Raw genomic sequence first — 19,759 nt, 5'->3', positions numbered from 1 at the left:
AAAGGGATAAATGCCAAATTTTTACAATACTATGTATTTTTCCTAGGTACGCAAACCTTAGACTCATATTGGAGATAACACACCTTTTACATTCTGCTTCATTTTTTCCCTTTGTTTTTCATTATGAATTTGAGCTGAAAGGGCAATGGGTACATCAGTTGGGTAAGAACAGGCATTCCCTCTTCCCCAACACATGTGGGGAAGGATACTACATGTATGAAAGCTGCAGTTACTATACCTAGGGAAGATACAATTACATTAATAATCTGGCATTTCTCCATGTTACTTCCAATAGTTATTTCTACTCATTGTATCTAAACATCCTGTATACAATATATGAACTTGTTTTGCCAGTACTTCCACCATCTTTTCCAAAGCACCATTCCCAAAGTTTAGCATATGTATATCAATCTTCTTTGACAATCTTATTTTGCTTAAAGAATCTTAACACACCTTGCCAATTATAAGGATGCCAGGGACCAGAGAATGTTTCATAGTCGCTTGCTCACTTACTCAAAAACTTGACCCTCTCCATTAATGCTGGTTTCAGTCCACCTGAAGAATAATCAAAACATTTTAAGTTCTCCCAGCTTAATGGGGTACTATGCCATCATAATGAAATTCTCATCATGATATCAGCTACATATAGAAAAAATGACCTTGTAATAATTTATTGTAAAAAAGTTTACAAATATACATTACATTTTAACTGTGGTCTGACTAAATTATAAAAAAATATGAAGTACATGAACTCTAAAATAAAAATCTGGTGCAAAGATTTCTAACTAATCTGGAAGGATTAATTCTAACTTTCTCCTTGCATTTACCAGTTCTTGTACAGCCTGTATGCCCTGCACACGCCAAAGATGTTGCAAAAAGTGGAATTTATAAGATCCACTGAGAATTAATGAAGGTAAATTTTTGTGTTTCTACTAAAAGGTTTTAAAAACTGGCCACCAGCAGAGATTGCCTTTGGATATAATTGCTGCATCTTGCCCTTAAATATAATGAATTTGACTACCAGCAAGAAGTTGGATTATTAATATCAGTTGTTTACTATAATAAAAATTTGGCAGCTGTAAGATAGATATGGGTTTTTTTTTTTTTTGGTCAAAATGATATCTCTCGATTTTGAAGGGCTAATCTTATCAGTAAGTCCCTAAAACCCTGAGAACTTTGTACCAAAGCAATCAAAAGTGGCTCCTCAAATACAGTGGCCGATTGGCATATAGGGAAATGCCTGAATGCAAAAAAAAAAAAACTGTAAACATGAAAAATTAGATTGCAAGTTTACTTATAGTACACAATTTTACATCAACAGCATTGGAGCGATAGAAAATTTACCCTAAGTGTAATCAAATTCTAAACAGAGGTCTACGTTGTTTCATGGTTGGTATGTGTTGTCCAGGCCGTCTGCGTACACGTCGAACTGCCTCACGTAAGTGTTTGGGTTGTAAGGGTCCCGTTTCACCTTCTGCCTCCATGACATCTAAAGCTACAAGATAAATATAATAAAAAAAATGTTAAATCTACACAAAAATATTAATTTTTAAAAACAAAATTTTATGTATATATGTAAAAAGATATGGAGGCAGCTTGGACATGTCCTCTCCACATCCCCTTAGAGAATACTACATGACACTGTAAGCTAGGATCCTGTGGGCATAAGAGGTAGAGGACTCGAATCAACTTGAATGAGAACTACGAGATGTGAGGCTGGAGACTTGTGGGAAAGCAAAGCCTAGGAAAGACACGAGTGGTAGAATTTCAGAGGCCTTTGGTTGCATAGTGAACCAAAGGCCTCTGAAATTCATGCTATGCTGGTGGCAATGATTATGATGACTTACAATTGCTCAAATTGCATTTAGGTGGTATCCTGAACTAAGCACTGAATTCAATGGTTCTAGAAGCAAAACATAAACCCTGAAAACCAGAGAGTCTGATAAAATGTATGTGTAGTATCTACTAAGAGCCTATTACACTCTTAAATTTAAAAACTTAAAAACCCTGTCAATTGGGAAAACCTTTGTTAAACTAATCTGAGAGAGATCACAAACCCATTATGTCAGACTTAGTAAGCAACAAACTTGGAAGCCTACTTCTTATAGGATGCCCTAATGAGTTATAAGTGTTAGGATGAAATGAAGAATCACAGTCTCCTGATCCCCTCATGAAGCATGAACTATCTGTCCAAGTCCCTGCCATGAAAACTGAACATGAATTTAAATTATGTGGACTGAAAATTTGACCTGTGCTTCTTTGCCATCTGCAATTCTCTAAGCTCTCAGATTCATTCCCTCTCGACGAGAGACTGCCTTCAAACCTTGAGTGTTTTGGTGAAGCCTTGTGATAGGCAAGAGAGAACTCGGACAGTGTGATTTGCTCTTCCAAATGTTTGACCCTGAAAGTCTTTTTCTACTTTTTCTTTCTCATCCTCTTTTTTTTTCCATTATACAATTCATATTTGATTTGCCTTCTTTCATGATGCTGTCCAGCCTCTATAGCTGTGATTTCCTGATGCAACTCTGGCGCACTACTTTTTACCTAGTTGCGCCTTTGGAGACTTATTACATTCAATTTACCTGAATGCTCTAAATATTTCTGTCCAACCTCTCCCTCTTTTGGCCATCCTGATTTCTGAAAATGGATGCTGCTGCTGGGATTGGAGTTCATACCCATAGCTAATGGTGGGAGCTGTGGTGGGATTGTCTACCACCTGATAATTTTTGGATCTGAGATACAAACATAGATAGTTATGCTTGCATCTCAAGGGTGGAACTCTTAGAATTGACCCCTGGATTCTTGGGGGGGGCACATATTCTAGAGAATGGAATCTCAGCATTCTGAAAATCCTAAGAGCTAAATGGTATAAGGCTTTTGACTGTGTGCCTTCTTGATTTTTCAAACAATCCTTTATTGTTGAACTGTCTACTAATGAGACCTAAATACTTGTAAAGCTACAAAAACTGCTTTTAATTTAAATAATCTTATGTAGTGCTCCCTCTCAAGAAAGACATGTCCTGGCAGCTGCCAGCTAGGAAATCTAGGCAGTCCCCAGGTTACGGCAGGGGGTTCCATTACAGCGGCGTGCTGTAAGTCAGAAATCACCATAACCAGGAACATCATAAGAAAAATTGATAAAAATGACAGAGAGAGAGAGAGAGAGAGAGAGAGACTTAAGTAAGCCTGGGGAAAGAAACAAGCTTTTAAGCTTTGCCCTGGTAATAAACCAGTTTTCTCCCCTCCTTATAGTGAAGCCTCCTGGTGGCTACAGCTTTCTAAACTGGTTTTCTCACCTTGTTATAGTGCTGATGAGTTACAGCGCTTAAGGCGCCTTAAGTACAGAACGCTGTAGGTCGAGACAGCCGTAGCCCAGGGACTATCTGGCCCCCATCAGTGTAAAGAGGTCCATGGTCAGGACAATCTCCAGTGAAGGAGGAACCACCCTGAGGTACTGCATATCTTGCCACCACCAGAGATCTCTCCAAATGACATTTGCAAAAGTAAAAGGTTGATTATCTGGTGGAGACTGCTGACCTATTCTTGTTCAGTTGCAGCTGCTGTAAGAGTATCCTTAATCACCTGCAGGAGCCCAGTTCCAGGAAACACTTCCCCAACAGTCTGAAAACTTGAGTTGTGTCCTTTATTGGTTGAACAAGGTCATTGAAGGTACAGTACTGTGGGCTATCCCTAGATAACTAGCCCTCATAAGCAGTTCAAGGTCTGACTTCTCCCAGTTGAACTGAAGACCTAGGCTCTGACACAAATGAAGACACAGTACTGAAGGTGTTTCCAAAGTTCCCCTTGAGAAGGTGTTATCATCAGCCAGTTGTCCGGATAACTCTGCAGTCTTATTCCATTCCCTTCTCATCCATGCTACTACTAGAGAGTCTTGGTGAACTCCTGTGGGACCATGGCTAGACCAAAGCTGAGGACTCTGAAATAAAACATCATTCCAACCACACAAACATGACAAATTTATTAATTAATTTGTATTTTTCATAACTAACAAACCTTCAGTCTTAACATTAGGATGTTGCCTTCTCTATAGCCTGCTTCTCCGTCATCAATAGACTTGTCATCTACAGCACAAAATTTCTCAGACTGGCTGAAAAGGATGGGATCTTGTTTCTAAAGGTGGGAGCTGATAAGCTCCTGAACACTTCAGTGATTAATAGCTCGGCTCCCAAGAGGTCCCATGCCCTTCAGAATTTCAAGAAACCAGCCCCCAATAGAGGGATCTTGGGGTTGCTGCAACTTCCTCTTCCTCTGTCCTTTGCTGGAATTCTATTGCCAAAATGGTTGGTTCTGTCTGGACAACAGTGTGACTGCTGACACCGTGTGTTCAACAGGAATAGACAGATAAGATATTTTTTGTCCCTGGGGTCCGCCACTGATACAGAATGGAGTGTCAAGGCAAATCATGGGCCAAGAATGTGGGCAAGTACTGAGTTTCTGGTGAAATAAATATTTCACAGGTATGAAAAAATATGTAACTAATCTGCAATACTGATCCACTATAATGTCCACTCTTGTGAAAAATATGGTCATTACCGATCCCATAACCTATACACCTGCCATATAACTATTTCAGTTCTCTCCCTAAAGTTGATGAACAAAACAATTATTGAACAAATGAATTACTGTAATAAATTAAAAGCAACCAAGTGTTATGGTATTAAATAGAAAACTACTTTAAAAAGCAGTTTATGACTCTTCAACTACATTCAGTTATTATTAGTTTAGAAGATGAACCATAAGCATATGGAACAAGCCCACAGGAGTCACTGACTTGAAATTCATGCTTCCAAAGAATATGGTATTCATTTGAAAGGAGTAACAGAAAGAAGAGATCAGTTATTTGAAAAGCTAAAATAAATTAACAAATTGATACATAAATAGATAAAAATGTAAGTAAATTATAAAATGAAAGGAAGATTACTTTAGGGTAGTAATGCATTGCATCTTTGCTTGAACTTTTCAGGTTCTAATTGCACAACATCCTTGGGAAGACTATTCCACAATCCAATGGTGTGAGTAATAAAGAACCTCCAAAACTGAGAAATTTGACAGCAAGGCACATTTACTGCATATTGGTGCTGCTGTTCAGCAAAACTGGTCACTCTCAAAAGGAAAAGAGGATCAGGGATTAACTGTGAATGTGAAAGATCTCTGTTAAAATACAACTCGTGAAAAATTGACAAACAAGAGATCATCCGTCAATGGTCCAAGTCATACCTGCTGATGTTATGAAACAGAACCCTACCACTATGAATCACTATGTCTAAAAGAGATACATCTCTGTCTGAGGCAGACATCCACACCAGAGAATAATATTCTAGTAAAGGAAGGACAAATGACCTTAAACAAGTTGTTCTGATTTTAGCGCTTATAAAAACATGAGGCCTTATGTACACTACCTAAATTCCTTGTGGCATTTGCTGACATTTTCATTAGATGTCTCTCAAAAGTAAGATGTGAGTCAAAAGTTATACTAAGTATAGTTAAAACTTCAGACTGATGCATCATCTGTAATCCTAAGTTTTATTTTTATCTCTTCCATGCTTAAAAAAAATTTACAAATGAACTACAATTACAATAAGATAATTAACTGTTAAATAAGGATACGTTTAGTGAAACCTCATACCTTCCCAAATCCATTTTTCAAGATTCACGGAAAAATAAATTTTAAAACGTTTATCCAAAAAAAAAAAAGAAAACTTACCTTCCTCTACAACTTCTCCAACAAAAACTTTGGCAATTCCTGACATAGCAATGACAACATTTTGTGATACTGAGCAGCCAGTGATCGTCTGCATAACCTGTGGTAAATATATTAAAAATGATTCTGATCAGAAAAAATGTACCTAAATTTATCATCCTAATACAGTACTACAAAATTTATCATCATAATCAACTGATGTGATGTTAACAAGGCAATATATCAGATTTAAAATTCACTTACTATGCACATACTCTGACAAATCAACAAAATTCCATCCAAAAAGCTCTGCAAACTCACTCTTTTGATTGCTGCCTTAGGGAATGCTGATCTCCGGTACATTTCATAGCGATCTAACTGATCCTCGGTAAAATTAGACACAAGAACTCTTGAAAACCAAGAAAAAAGTAAATTTGAAGATTCATTTTTGAATTGAGAAATATCAAACTGAAATCAAATTAATTAATACTTTAATAAAAATATGGCACTCATGATACAAAACAAAAAGAAAAAACACCAATGAAGACAAAAAATGTGTTGAAGTACACTAAAAAGTCACAACAAAAATTATCAATAAACATAGTGACCTTACTTTTCTTTTTCTCTTACTGCCCATTCTGAGAATTCTTTTCACTGATTTCCTAAAATCTACAAACTTCAATATTTCAAGATCTGATCCAACATTATATTTGTCTGACCACTCTACATACAAGGAACAGAATCTCCTGTTCTGAATTACAAATACCAGTCATGTATAACCAAAGCTAACATTTGGCCTTGAAGGATTTACTCCACAGTGATCCTAAGCATGATCTATCCTGGAAATTCGGCTGAAGCAAAATGTCACCCGATGTACAGTAATGTAATTCTATCCCCTTATTTACCTCACAACCTTTTATTTGTTATTAAGTCTTACATACTCAAAATATAATTTAAAAACTCATTAATTTTTTCATACAACCCATTACTTTACGCAAAATAAACCAGCAGCCAGTTGGTAGATCCATTCATAAATTTCTTCGTCCCTAAGGAAATGAGAAAACTGTCCTACACAGATACAAAAATTTTAATTGTGCAGTAACAGTGTTACACAAGTTCCATTTATGCTTATAAAAAATAGCAATATTGTATACAAAGTTCCTTGTTGGATTATGACTTATTTTACTTAGGTCAGACCAGTAAAGAATTAAATACCAGATTAAAACAACACAAATATTCAGTAAGAATAGGTCAGACTAATAATGCTCTATTTTTGCATCTAAGTGAAAAGTCCCACAGAATAAATTGGATGCAAAGCAATGTAATATTACGAAGTAATGAAACAATTTCCAGGAACTTCTTGGAATCCATTATGATTCAGTTGACCTAGGATAAAAACCTAAATATAAGCCAAGAATTATTTTCTTTTGACCCTGTAATAAAATGTATATTCCAGAAGGATTTGAAAGACAAAATAAAGAGGATAGGTAGCATCTCAATTCTTTCACTTTTCCTTTGCGGCAGTAACTTTGTTCATATAATCATCACAGTTTTACCTTTTTTGTGATTTAAAATCAAACATATTAACCTCTTTATAAGTATTTTGGAGAAAATTCTGACAGAGGGCTAAGATCCCAAGTAAAAAGGGGTGGTTTTTTACAGTACGAGGAGCCTTCAAAGCCTATCTGTAATTTAATGTTACAAAGATCTTATACTAAACATTCACTGCAGAGACTTTTATCCTCGTCCTCTGTAATATCAATTACAATGACAATATTAAATACTCACTGCATCCGCTCTCTCTCCTCCTCTTCCTGTTCTCTTTTTGTCTTGCCTTCACGTCTGCGATCCAATTTATGTCCAGGTGGCTGAGGAGTTGCAGGCTTGGGCAACAAAATGTCCCCACTGTCACCAACATCAACGTCTGGTTCTCTTCCTGGAGTCAGTTCATGCCCTAAGTCAAAAAATACATTATAAATATGACGCTTAGTATTCCATCATCTTTGCTGCTATGATTCCTTCCTTTTTTAAACTTGATGGAGGGCTATATATAGCAGGATATACAGTACATAGTTCCCTGCTTGATGCAGAAACCTCAACCATGGGATTTTCTTTTTTTTGCTTTGCCATCTTTCAATTTCCTCCTTTAGGAATGATCAGGTGAAAAGTGCAATCATTCCCTTGTTACAGTCCACTTGCTGAAATAGTCTAAGCTCCTTCTCATCATACTACCAAGGATATTATATGGAATTTGGAGGCTGCTTCTTGAAGACTTTACCATGAGATGCCATCTTTCCATTGAATACAGCCTTTCAGAGGAAAGGCACCTGAGTCCTTTCCCCTTTCTCCTGTAAAAATCCAAGTAAGTTACTGATCTTCATAAAACTGAGCCTTGATCTACATCTATTTTTTTGTCCTGCTTGAAATATGGATTTCCTAAACATCAGTTATTTATTGAACAAATGGGCAGTTTCATTCTCCTACAATCTCCAGTCTTCCTTCTATGAGCAGTCACAATAAAAAATAACTATGAAATCTCCCTGCTAGAGGATTACTTCCAGTACCTTTGCCTCCCCTCAAGTTGCAAGTCCAACAATGCAACTTTGGTTGGAGTTCATTCGACTACCTTGAAATTTCCTCCCTTCTTCTCTCAAGGGTAGTTTTGACAAAAGCTCTATAAATTTCTGACAAGTACAGTATTGTGCTACAGTTACCTCAGTATTAGCACCAAGGCTTCTGGAGGACTGGTTAAATACGGTCATCCTGCAGGACTATTTGTAACTTAAAATTCTGATTTGTCTTTTAATCAAAAACAATTTGTTCAACAGCAAAAAGCTTTTGTACATTTAAGAAGCACAATTGGTGGAATGCAAGATTTCCTGTTGGGAAGATGAATTATCACTGGCACTCATGGAGTCCTAGCCATTCTGCTACAACATAGCAAAATTTTTCTTCATCCGTTTAGTCCATTATCACCATTTCTGGTCCTATCTTTTTTTTATGACATCCTGACAAGACTGAATTAACACAGCTTCGCAACATGATATTAAAGCAGTTATAGGGTTTTTTATAATAAGGTAATAAAGCCGAGAAATAAAATTTCTTCAGCTCTCCTTTCTTTTAGAGAAAGACCCTCAGACATCTGACTAAATAATTTTTTGTTTGCTGGTAAAGCTGCAAACTGACAAGGAAAAATAATAATATAAACACTCCAAACACCACCAATACAAACCTGGTGTGCTATCCTGCCCTGGAGTTGAATTGTCTCTTCCTGGTGTTGTGCTATCTCGTCCTGAATTTGGTGTTGTACCTTTGATAATAAAAATAAGATTATTACAACCACATATAAAAAAGTAAAAATTCTATAATTAAAACTCCTTATAATCATAATCATATTGTCTTCTAAACATTAAAATCAATCACATATACAAAAGTAACACTATACATATACCGGTATATATTTGCTGACCACAATCTCACTCAACACATATATGAATAGCACAATAGTGTGGTCTTACTGTTCACAGGATCACCATGTCTTTTGAACAGAAAAGAAGGGAGTCACACCACACTCATGCCACCTAAACTCGCAATCATCTATTGACTAGAAACACTATTGTTCGGGGTTGTGTAGTGTTATCAACTGTTTTGCCATTATTCTTGCTTGTTATTAATTTAATTTTCTATTTAAAATTATTTCTTTTAACAACTTTTTCACTGTGGTGATTATGTATATGATAAGAGAGGTGGATTTTACATTTAATAAGTATTTTGTCACCAACGTTGTCTCACGCCAGCCAGCACCATAGTTGGAAAAAATTAGTGTCAGAGTGACTTTAATCATATTATCAAGTTATTTACCATTTTTGATATTCTGAGAATGAACCCTTGTTCTAATTCATTAAGTGTTTTTACATGATTCACACATTATTACTAATTAATTTATATTTTAAGAAAAAGTTATTTCACCTACAATGAGTTTCTTGTTTGTTTCATCTGTTTGCCTTCTGATTTTCTTTTCTTGTTGGGGTAAATCAAAGATTAACCTTAAGAGATTCTGATGATAATTACAGCTGTCATCCATTTTTCAACATCTGATATTCAGAAGAGTACAATCATCATTGCCATAAATCATAAAAAAGTGTCATAATAACAAAATTTTAATATGGCAAATAGATACTTGTCATTGTCATGGAGACTAATATAGTATATTCTGATTTATAGTAATTTTTTTAAAGAGTGACATAAACCACTATTCTATTTGGCAAACTTATGCTACTCAAGTACATTATACATTTTTCTAATGCCCTCTTTGGTGTCACTTGTGGTTCAAATAATATTGTGATGAATTTCATATTATCAGCAAGGCAGTTCATCATACTTTTACAGTGTAAACAGATATTAGATATCTCTTTTCTCTGATTTATCATAACTTTTTTTATAAAGTAACAAAAATTTTTAATTACTGCTAATTTTACCTAGCAATATAAATTTTTTTTTGCAGGGGGATTTTTATCATATCACAATAAAGATATAATCTTTAGCTTTAAAAAGATACCAAATTCATTAACATAGAAGGGAGTACTGTATTATGTTACACAGATCAATAAAAGAAAATTACTGCTAGGCATTTTCGCTCAACCAGCGAAGGGTAAGTGTTCTAGCATGGACAGATTTTGACTCCCCCTAAACCCTCCAAGCATTAATTGTCTAAAGTTCATTCATTCATTTTACAGTAACAGTTTACATAGATTATAACTGTATTCATCTTCTGCTTACAATGAAAAGAGAGATTTTGTTACAGCATGTGGACAGGATAGTAATGTATGCATATTTATCACTGGTTGCTGTGCTGGTCTAGAAAACTGCATCTTGGAGGGCCACCTCTGAGATGGTGGCAGTACAAAATTCTACAAGGGAAGGATGGGGGCAGTGTGGCATTTTCATTTATTCTCATGACTGGAAAAGAGAGAGAGAGAGAGAGAGAGAGAGAGAGAGAGAGAGAGAGAGAGAGAGAGAGAGAGAGAGAGTTATGAAGCCATTCTCAGGTATTAGGCTATTTCTGTAGGTGATGGAGGGATGGGTGAGGATTTCATCCTTTGTGTTCACTGTCAGTTGTATCTACAGAGCCTTTAAGAGTTGTAGTTAGCAGCATCATCAGTCAAAATTATGAATGACAATGAACACAAAGAATGAAATTCTCACTATTTCTCCATCGCCTACAGAAATCATCCCCCCCAAGGTGCTCTCTCTCTCTCTCTCTCTCTCTCTCTCTCTCTCTCTCTCTCTCTCTCTCTCTCTCTGTCTCAATCATGATGAAAAAAAAAAAGGGAAAACACATACAATTGTACTTGATAAAATACTTCCCAACTTTATACTTTACCACTGACTGAAATAACTGAAAATACCTATGAGATTTTATGCAGTAGGAAATTCTGTTTAAAATCCAAAAACTTTACCTCCGTGTTCTGGTGTTGCCAACAGCTGAGCAAGGGGGTCACTTGCAATTGGAGTTGTTTGCGAGTCACTGACATCTCGAGAGTCTGTGTTATCTACGTCTGAAAAATCAGAGCCATGACTCTCTGACATGCTAAGCGATCGGTTTCTGACATCCCCAGCTCCACTTTCTGCATCTGAGTATTCTTCAGTATCAGTTATATCCATGCTTCTGCAAACAGAATCAAGGTAAATATGTGTTGGCATATAGAATGTGACAAATAAAAATGTACAATTCCCAATAAACAGGAGCAATAAATGATGCATACTCACTATGATAAAGGTAAAAATAAAATGTATCAACACATTCCCATCACTTTATATTAGCCTAATCTGCAATAGCAGGAATCTTGAGACATCCTTTCCATCTTTCTGAGTATTGTGTGCATTTGGGTCACTGGAGGAGATTCATCATTGTCCGTTTTTCCTGTGCCTGAATCACACCTGCAACCTCATTTCTCCATTTATTTTTCCTCTGTCTAAGATTAACAAAAATTAAATAAGCATGCTGCGCCAGCTTTAGTTCCATCCATGGGCAGATACTGAGACACTGCTGGCCAAAAAAATTCCCAATGAAACACAGCCGGTCAGTTTATTACACAAAATCCGATAATAAAATGAAGTAGGTAATTATAAGCACCTAGCCTAATAGGAACAAATGCAGACTATAGGGTCCGGGCTACTGAAGGCCTAGTAGGCATTTCTGTAGTAAGGATTTCAGATGGGGTATGACCTAGGCTAACCAGTTTTACCTTAACCTCGAAAGCCATGCCCAGACCTAGACCCTTCACTAGGGTTGCCACCTCGAGCTCAGAAAAATACAGAACAATTTCAGATGGGGCATTCTGAGGCTATGTGCAGCTAACATGAGGGTGGGGAAGACATGTTTCATATTTGATGAGGACTGGAAGATCACTTCTCAAGTTGTCAGTTATCAGTGAAGTGACAAGTCTACAGAAAGTCAAAACTAAATGACATGCTGTGACATAGACAGTGAAATAATATATATATGTATGCCATCAAGTTTATTTTATTCCTTCAGAACTATACAAAATAAAATGCTGGAGTTACTTCCACTGCTAAAGTACAATAGCCACTGAAAAGTAACATCATACAAATTTTCAACGAAACAGACTATAGATATCGGTCATTCCTAGGTTTCCTACTTTTTCCGTGAATATTTTGTGTTGATCCTTGCTGTGGCAAGAAGCCTTTTATCTTTTGCAAAGGTTGTCAGAAAGTCAGCACAACTCTGTTCAAAATATTCCTGGTGTCAGTCCACTTGTTTTGCAAAATTGAGAGTTTAATTTTAAAATAATGAAGTTCAGACAGATAAATAGCGAACAAATGGGGTTCAGTACAGAATGCAACACCTCACCCTCCAATACAGAACGAATCTGTATTTTACAGAATGGGTGGCAACCCTACCCTTCACCCTCACCCCCCCCAAAAAAAAATTAAGTTGTGATCCCTCTCCGCATTCTATCCGTAAAATAATGCAAATTAACTCGTGCTATGATACAAAATAAGTAGCCTAGGCTGGACTAACCGTGACAAAGGGGCCTACCAGTAAGCCTAAGATAGCCTGGACCAAACAGTAAAGCCTGGGAACGAGGGGCAAGCCTAATGGACCAAACAGTAGGCTTAGGGTTGAGGAATCTGCCTGATGGACCAAACAAAGGCAGCCTGTAAGCTCCCAAAACTTAGCCATGATAATTGTGACAGTAATATGACCGAAGCCTAGCCTAAGTCTGCTAAACAGCTACCGTAGCGTAAGTTGACCTGACATCAGTTTTAGAGAAACTTTATTTATCTCTTCCTTCCATCAAAAACTAAAGATTTTCCATCTTGTTTTCACTGCTTATGTAAAAAAAAATTTTTATTTACCTTATTTGACCCGTTCAACGATCTGGAATTCTGATATTTTTAATTTGCAAGCCTACAGGTACCAATAGTATTAATAGTACTAGCGGAGCTAGCTACCTTTATAACGGCTCTTTGACTTTGTTGCTTCCTTTGAGCTGGACCGAGACCTTTCAATATGACCGCCCGAGGTCACACGCTCGGCAGGGAGATCGCCACAGTAGCCACTCCATGTTATTGACGCTCTATGGCAATTTCCTGGTTCTTCGACGCTCTCTCCACAAATTTCCCTATTTTGATTATGTATCTTATTTGATACTTTGTATTGGTTTATGATGCTGTTTGTGAAGTTTATTCAGTTGCGCATTGCGCTCTTGCGTTGTAATTGCATAACAATATAACACTTACAAGCTTCATTCCATTCTAGGAAGAACTTCATTTTTTCGCTAAGGACGCTCACTGATAACTGAAGCAATCATTTATGAAATCTTATTTGCATTATCCCAGACATCTTCGGTGAGCAATCATCAGTGCCGAAGGCTTCAAAGAACCTAGATGTTTTAATTTCTTTATTTAAACCTTCCTCAGTATTTCCAGTGGTTTGTAAATCATTTAGAAGTAGTTCATACACATCTGTATCAAAAACCTCGTTGGGAGCAAGTAAACACTAGTATACTTTTGCCTTCACCCATCATTTCTAATGGATCATTTACAAAAGAGCATACAGCGGTCTCCGTCGAACTTAATTGTCTGTAAGCTGACTGACTAATCGGCAAGGCATTTACCTTCTTCAGATGAAAATTTAATTGATCAAGAATTGCATATCCTATCACTTTTGAATTTATCCATATCCAGTTCTACTTCTCGATTTTTATTATATGTAGGTTTCCCTCTTTCTCATATAGCAATTATAACTTTTTACTATTCCATTAAACTTCGCCATCTGTTATTTTTGCGTCTTTTTTCCCTCTTTAGTCTCAGAGTCTCACCAATGAGCAAAGAAGATCTGTCTATAATATTTTGTATTTCTACATCTAAGGGCTCATACTATCATATTCACTTTTATTTGCCCGATTATAAACATTCAAGAGATTTAGACAGTCTGCTCTTAATAGACCTAAGATACCAAGACTGCAAGGAATATCTATATTTATTGTTTTTTTTTCCGAAATACTTGCATCACACTCTATCTCAATGCCGGTATTCATAACGTCATAAGCTCATATTCTGGAGAGATGGTGAGCTTATCCACTCTAATATCTGATACACTATTATTTACCAAGTCACCTAAAACAAAAGATCGTGTTTCTATCCATAGTTTTAAGATGTGGTTTTATTTTTGTCTTTTCTAATAACTGATCTCTTCTTTCTGTGTTTCCTTTCCTGATACCTTCTGTTACTTCTTTCAAATGGATACACCATATTCTTTGGAATCTTGAATTTCAAGTTACTGGCCCATGTGGGCTTGTTCCATATGAACAAGGTTCATCTTCTGAATAATAATAATAATAATAATAATAATAATAATAATAATAATAATAATAATAATAATAATAATAATAATAATAATAATAATAATAATAATGCTAAGGAATTCCCAAGATCGTGATAAACTGTATTGCGATAAAAATCCACAATAATATAAATAAATGTTTATATATTTTACATATTAATATAATTTATTAATTTAAACGTAGGTTTTTATTTTATAATAATAGTGTGTAGCATAATTTTGTTTATTATACTAGTTAGCCTATCGACCATGTAAAGAAAACGTCCATTAAATTTAGTAAACAACCGATGTAAACAAATCGGTGTGCCCGGCTTACCTTAGCCAGTTTGAGTTTCGTAAGTGACATAAGTGATGTTGAAAGTGTTTGCCGCAGTTTTGAATAATTTTTTCAACGCGAATTGAAATTTGTCATTTGTATTTTGAAGAAAGGAGCAAATTAAGTTGTGAGTAATTGACTGTCAGTCCTGATTTCAATGTTTATCGTAGTTTTATAAGACTGAGTTTGCATGGATTAGGTTAGACAGGCTTATGGGCTGTGCCTGTCATACTGTAGCATAGTTACAACAGCAATAACTTTGAGTATTTTTTCTTTTTGGACATTTTGATCGATTTTCGTTGTATATATCAGACAGACCCATTTGTAATTGGGCTCTTATTATTATAGGCCTATGTTAGCCTTCCAGCTTTAGATTTTAGTAGGCCTAGCTTTTTTGGTCTAGAATACTCTAGGTCAAGTTAGGCTCCATCTCCTGTTTTCATTTTATTTGGGTATTTCTAAGCAACAGCTCCGCATGAACTATTACCCTGGAAATTAATTTTTCCTATATTTTTAGGCTCATGTTGCTGATGAAGGAGATGGTGTTGTTTATTGTCAGTTAGGTATTATTAACCTCATATCTCTACTCAACAGGGTTGAGAATGCGGGGTCTTGATTGGGGGAAATCGATGGGAGGAAGAACGGACCACTATTTTGTTGTTATGGAACGATTCTGCGCATGTGCAAGTCAGTAGGGAGCCATATGTCCAAGAAGGGGTTGGCTATGGAAACCTATTATAAAAGGAACCATACTAACCTAACGTACCCTAACCTAACCTAACCTAGCAGGCTGTGTTACTTAGTCTGTAGCAAGGGAAACACGATTTTTTACCAAAAGCTTTCCTTTAATACTGCGCATGCGCAATAGCATTCCAGGGTGGCCAGTGTACAATTTCAACCATTTAAATACATACATATATATATATATATATATATATATATATATATACACAGGCAGTCCCCGGTTATCGGCGGGGTTCCGTTCTGAAGGTGCAATAACTGTAAATCGGCGGTAACCAAAATCGCCAATTTTCGGCACTTTTTCAACGATTTTCGGGGCTATTTTTGGTTATCGACGCCACTATTAGCTATGTATTGGTGCCAGTACCCAATTACCGGCGCCGATAAGCAGAAATCAGCGGTTTTCGGCGCCGAAAATTGCTGATTTTTGTTGCTAAACATGCGCAGTAAAACCAGATCGCTGTTAACCGAGCCTGCTGTTAACTGTGCGTTATTTTCAGGGGACTGCCTGTATTAATATGGGGACATATGTATATACATACACTGTATAGGCTATACTATATATATATATATATATATATATATACATATATATATATATATATATATATATATATATATATATATATATATATATATATATATATATATATATATATATATATATATATATATATATATATATATATATATATATATATATATATATATATATATATATATATATGTATACATGTATATATATATGCATACAATTATGATTTGGTTTTAAGTAAGGATAGGAAAACAATGTGTAAAAACAATAGTGATATAATTGGTCATTTCACATAATACATTACATGTATATATGCTACTTTACTATGAGCACTAATATGATAGGCATTCTGCCATGTTTATAGGGAATATTTACGAAGTGACTCTGCATTTAAAAAGTGCATTAACGGTAAAAAAAAGTATGTATGGAGGACGTTTTTGGCAGATGGAACTTACATTACAAAGTACATATGATTGTAATATCTAGAAAGTTTATAAATACTGCTATGGCCTAATGTAAAAAATTTCTCGTTCTAATTTCTACTTGGCCCATACTCTACATTCTCAAAGCATGTTCAAAGTAAAGTAGTTCACACTGGTGCTTTTAACAAAGTTTATAAGGGCTGTTATAATGTAATTAAATTAGAAACTGACAATACATTGTAAAGAAATATGAAACAAGGGCTTGTATTTTATAGGTGCATTTCCTGGAAATCACAAGAGAAATTGACATGCCTGTATTTGAGATAAAGTTTCAAAAGTCTTGACAGTTTTTAAGTTCGTTTTCTTGGAAGTTCCCACCACCGCCCCAGAAGTGCCCTTTTTCAAGTATTTCCTTATCATATTAGATTGTAGCTTTGACTTATTTCATCTGTGTGTGATATATTTGCATCTTAAATTGGATGAGGGACATAAAAATTTATTTTGATCACTGTGTAAAATATACTGCGAGAAAGCAGGTGTCACAGTTGTGAAGATTTTAACATTATAATGCATTGCCCAGGAAATATTACTTTAAGTGAGCTTTAGGGAAAGTTATTTCTCTGTTTGTTTGTACATCGTAATGTATTTCAGGAAAGTCTTAATTTTAATTTGTGTTTGTAAATTATTTTATTTATTAAAGAAATTATTATTATGACTAAACGTATTGTATGTTAAGAAAGTCTTAGTTAGTAATTTTACGTGGTCTTTTATCAGCTCTTCTCAAGCCACAGTATTTGCTTTTCCATTCCTTTTTGGTGAAATGTGCAAACAAAAAATTATATGTCCAACAAATTTTTCTTACACAGTGTAGCCCTTTTACTTTAAAATGTTAACCAGCACTACATTCCACTTGCATTATTTCTTTTGGCAAGTTGTGTGACCACATTAGATCAAACATTCTAATGTTCACTAAAACAAGAAGAAGCACCATGGAGGAACAACACTTCATACATGGTACTGAGATTCAGTCTTTGTATTCCTTACAAATGCCAACCATTGGGCTCAGCAAGCTGGGAGACACTGAACACCAACGTGAGTGCAACGGCATTCTTTGCAGCCACTTGATAACTCCTTGATTTGGTCCCCTACGTCGTACATACGTCCATAAATGTTACATCCGGAAAGCTTTAGCAACCCTGAGAAAGAAAAAAGAAAAAGGGAATAATTAAGTAAAGTATTTTATAGTAAGTGTACAGCATCATGACTGTCATTAGTTTTTTTGATTCATAATATCTAGGTATTTTACATATTTAATGTTTGAAATATGTAGTACATTCGTTTGCTATGCTTTGAGGTTCAGTGACCTGCACAAAATTTTTGTCAAGACACTGTTTCGATTTAACTGTGATTTAGTTACTGTCTAAAGGTATCTTCCAATTAGTACTGTCTTACCAGATGCAAGGACTGGGTCAGTTGCTAGTGGCATTTGATCTTTGACAGCTGCTGGTATTTCTGGAAGTGCAGTTGTGAGTTTGATTGGGATTCGAGGCTTTGGTGTGGTCCTTTCATGAGTGAACCTGACAGGAGGTGTGTTTTGTCCTTCAGTAAGCCCAAACACATCCTGGAGTAACAAATTAGTTATGTCGTTAGACACTATGGGTGTAGGAGTTGTTGTTGTTGTTGTTGTAGTGGTGGTTGTTGTTGTGGTTGTTGTTGTTGTTGTCTGTGGAGGCTGTGTGGTGGTTGTGGTGGTGGGGATTGTAGTGGTGGTGGTTTCATCTGTAGTTTGTGAAGTGCGTCGTGGGGGAATGAAAGGTGGCCTTGTAGAATGGTTTTCCACATCTTCGAAGGGGATATTTGGTCTAGGACTTGGGCTTGATTCATCTATGCCTGTAGGTTCTTCACTCTCATCTGGACTTAAAGTTGTTGTTGTTTTGAAGGGGAAAGGCGTCCTTGGTCTCTCTCCTGGACGACGGAAAGGTACGAAAGGCCTCCTTGTTGAATTGTCATCACCTGGGCGGTTAACAGGACGCCTGGGTGGAAGAATTGGAGGACGACGCTCTCCTATTGGCAGACGTAAGAAGGACCGTCGAGTTGTTGTGGTTGTAGCCTCTGTTGTTTCTGGGGTTCTTTGATTTTCCGAATTGTCATCATCTGCAATAAGTTGTTGATGTAACTTCAACATTTGTAATTACAGTAATTTTATAAAGATCTTTTGAATTCTTTCTACGCATAAAATCACTACATTTGATTGCATAGTCAAACATGTTATTGGCATGGTTTAGATGTTAAACATATTATTGGTATGATTTAAATGTTAAAGAAATAGGGATTTTGATCATTTAAAAGGTTAAAATCCAAAAGATATGTGATAGCTAAGAAACTGAATGATATTTAAGGTTTAATGAAATAATTGGCATTCCTAAATATAAGATAGTAGTAGATACTTACTTGTATGTGTAAGGAGTATAGGTGATTTGAATTCATCCCCTGCAATGACACTTTCCTGGTTTACTAATGCATCAGCTGCCACAAATGGAATAATTCTGTGGAAAGGGAATGCACATTCTGTTGGAATTGATAACTATATTTTATGCATTTATGGTTGCTTTATATTTATGGGTGTCATTAACTGGAATATATTAAGATTGTATATTCTTGTTGATCATTGAACTAGAATACTTTAAATTAACATGGCTGTACTTTAACTGAACCACCGAGTAACTTTTAGACTCATGGTGTTTGTCCAATAGATGGGTTCTCAAATAAGTGGTGAAATTTGTAGCGAAACAGAGTTAAGAAGTTTAACAGCTAGATGGGAAGAGACCAGAGATTATGGATAAAAGGTGAAAGAAAAAAACAATGCTGCTGGGGAATACAAGATGCTGCAAAATGCCATGTAAAGGGCAGTGTAGGTTGTACCCTGTCTGGTAAGGATTGCTGCTTTCAGTTTCCTTATTTGCATTTTTTTTTATTCTTCATTCTGTTGATTTTTTTTATTTTGCTCTGGACTAGACAAGAGAGTTTGGTTGAGTTTTTCTTGGACTACTCATAAAGGAAAAGAAGTACCCTACTAATTGCTGTAACTTCAATTGAATCTTTGCTATTATAAACTGCTGATATTCTTTAGAATATTAAATAGGAGGGTGAATCTTGCAATTTTTCCATTAGT

At 35.8% G+C, this 19,759-nt stretch overlaps 3 protein-coding genes across 12 annotated transcripts in view; 1 reads left to right on the top strand and 2 right to left on the bottom strand.

Annotated features, from left to right (window-relative positions):
* Window positions 1-655: 655 nt before the first annotated feature.
* Taf11 (TATA-box binding protein associated factor 11) lies at window positions 656-13,537 on the bottom strand. Of its 2 annotated transcripts, none has more exons than XM_067122521.1 (7): window positions 13,181-13,537; window positions 11,161-11,369; window positions 8,934-9,011; window positions 7,490-7,655; window positions 6,023-6,110; window positions 5,726-5,822; window positions 656-1,495 (listed from the first exon to the last, which is right to left on the bottom strand). In XM_067122521.1, the coding sequence occupies exons 2-7, from the start codon at window positions 11,363-11,365 to the stop codon at window positions 1,356-1,358; spliced, it is 774 nt and encodes a 257-aa protein (XP_066978622.1). In that variant the 5' UTR covers window positions 11,366-11,369; window positions 13,181-13,537; the 3' UTR covers window positions 656-1,355. The 2 variants fall into 2 exon arrangements, with proteins under 2 accessions (XP_066978622.1, XP_066978621.1); XM_067122520.1 differs by having other exon boundaries at window positions 13,085-13,208.
* A 1,325-nt stretch (window positions 13,538-14,862) lies between these two features.
* The window catches only part of LOC136849248 (DNA oxidative demethylase ALKBH2-like), a 657,271-nt gene continuing 652,374 nt past the window's right edge, over window positions 14,863-19,759 (top strand). The window contains exon 1 of one of the 3 annotated variants that reach the window (XM_067122516.1): window positions 14,863-15,016. The gene's annotated coding sequence lies outside the window, so the exon portion shown is untranslated. The remainder of the gene's footprint in view (window positions 15,017-19,759) is intronic. The other 2 variants (XM_067122515.1, XM_067122514.1) reach the window with 2 other exon arrangements.
* LOC136849244 (mucin-2-like) overlaps window positions 16,425-19,759 on the bottom strand; it is a 194,099-nt gene continuing 190,764 nt past the window's right edge. For all 7 annotated transcript variants that reach the window (XM_067122499.1, XM_067122501.1, XM_067122500.1 and 4 more), the window contains 3 exons: window positions 19,039-19,133; window positions 18,040-18,741; window positions 16,425-17,783 (listed from right to left, as the gene is read on the bottom strand). In XM_067122499.1, the coding sequence (XP_066978600.1) occupies window positions 17,650-17,783; window positions 18,040-18,741; window positions 19,039-19,133 (931 nt within the window). In that variant the 3' untranslated portion in view covers window positions 16,425-17,649. The remainder of the gene's footprint in view (window positions 17,784-18,039; window positions 18,742-19,038; window positions 19,134-19,759) is intronic.

The sequence above is a fragment of the Macrobrachium rosenbergii genome, chromosome 20 (genome assembly GCF_040412425.1).
Source record: "Macrobrachium rosenbergii isolate ZJJX-2024 chromosome 20, ASM4041242v1, whole genome shotgun sequence".
Classification (NCBI taxonomy): Eukaryota; Metazoa; Arthropoda; class Malacostraca; order Decapoda; family Palaemonidae; genus Macrobrachium; species Macrobrachium rosenbergii.
Note: the sequence above shows the minus strand (reverse complement) of the source record. Positions and strands in the feature narration are given on the sequence as shown.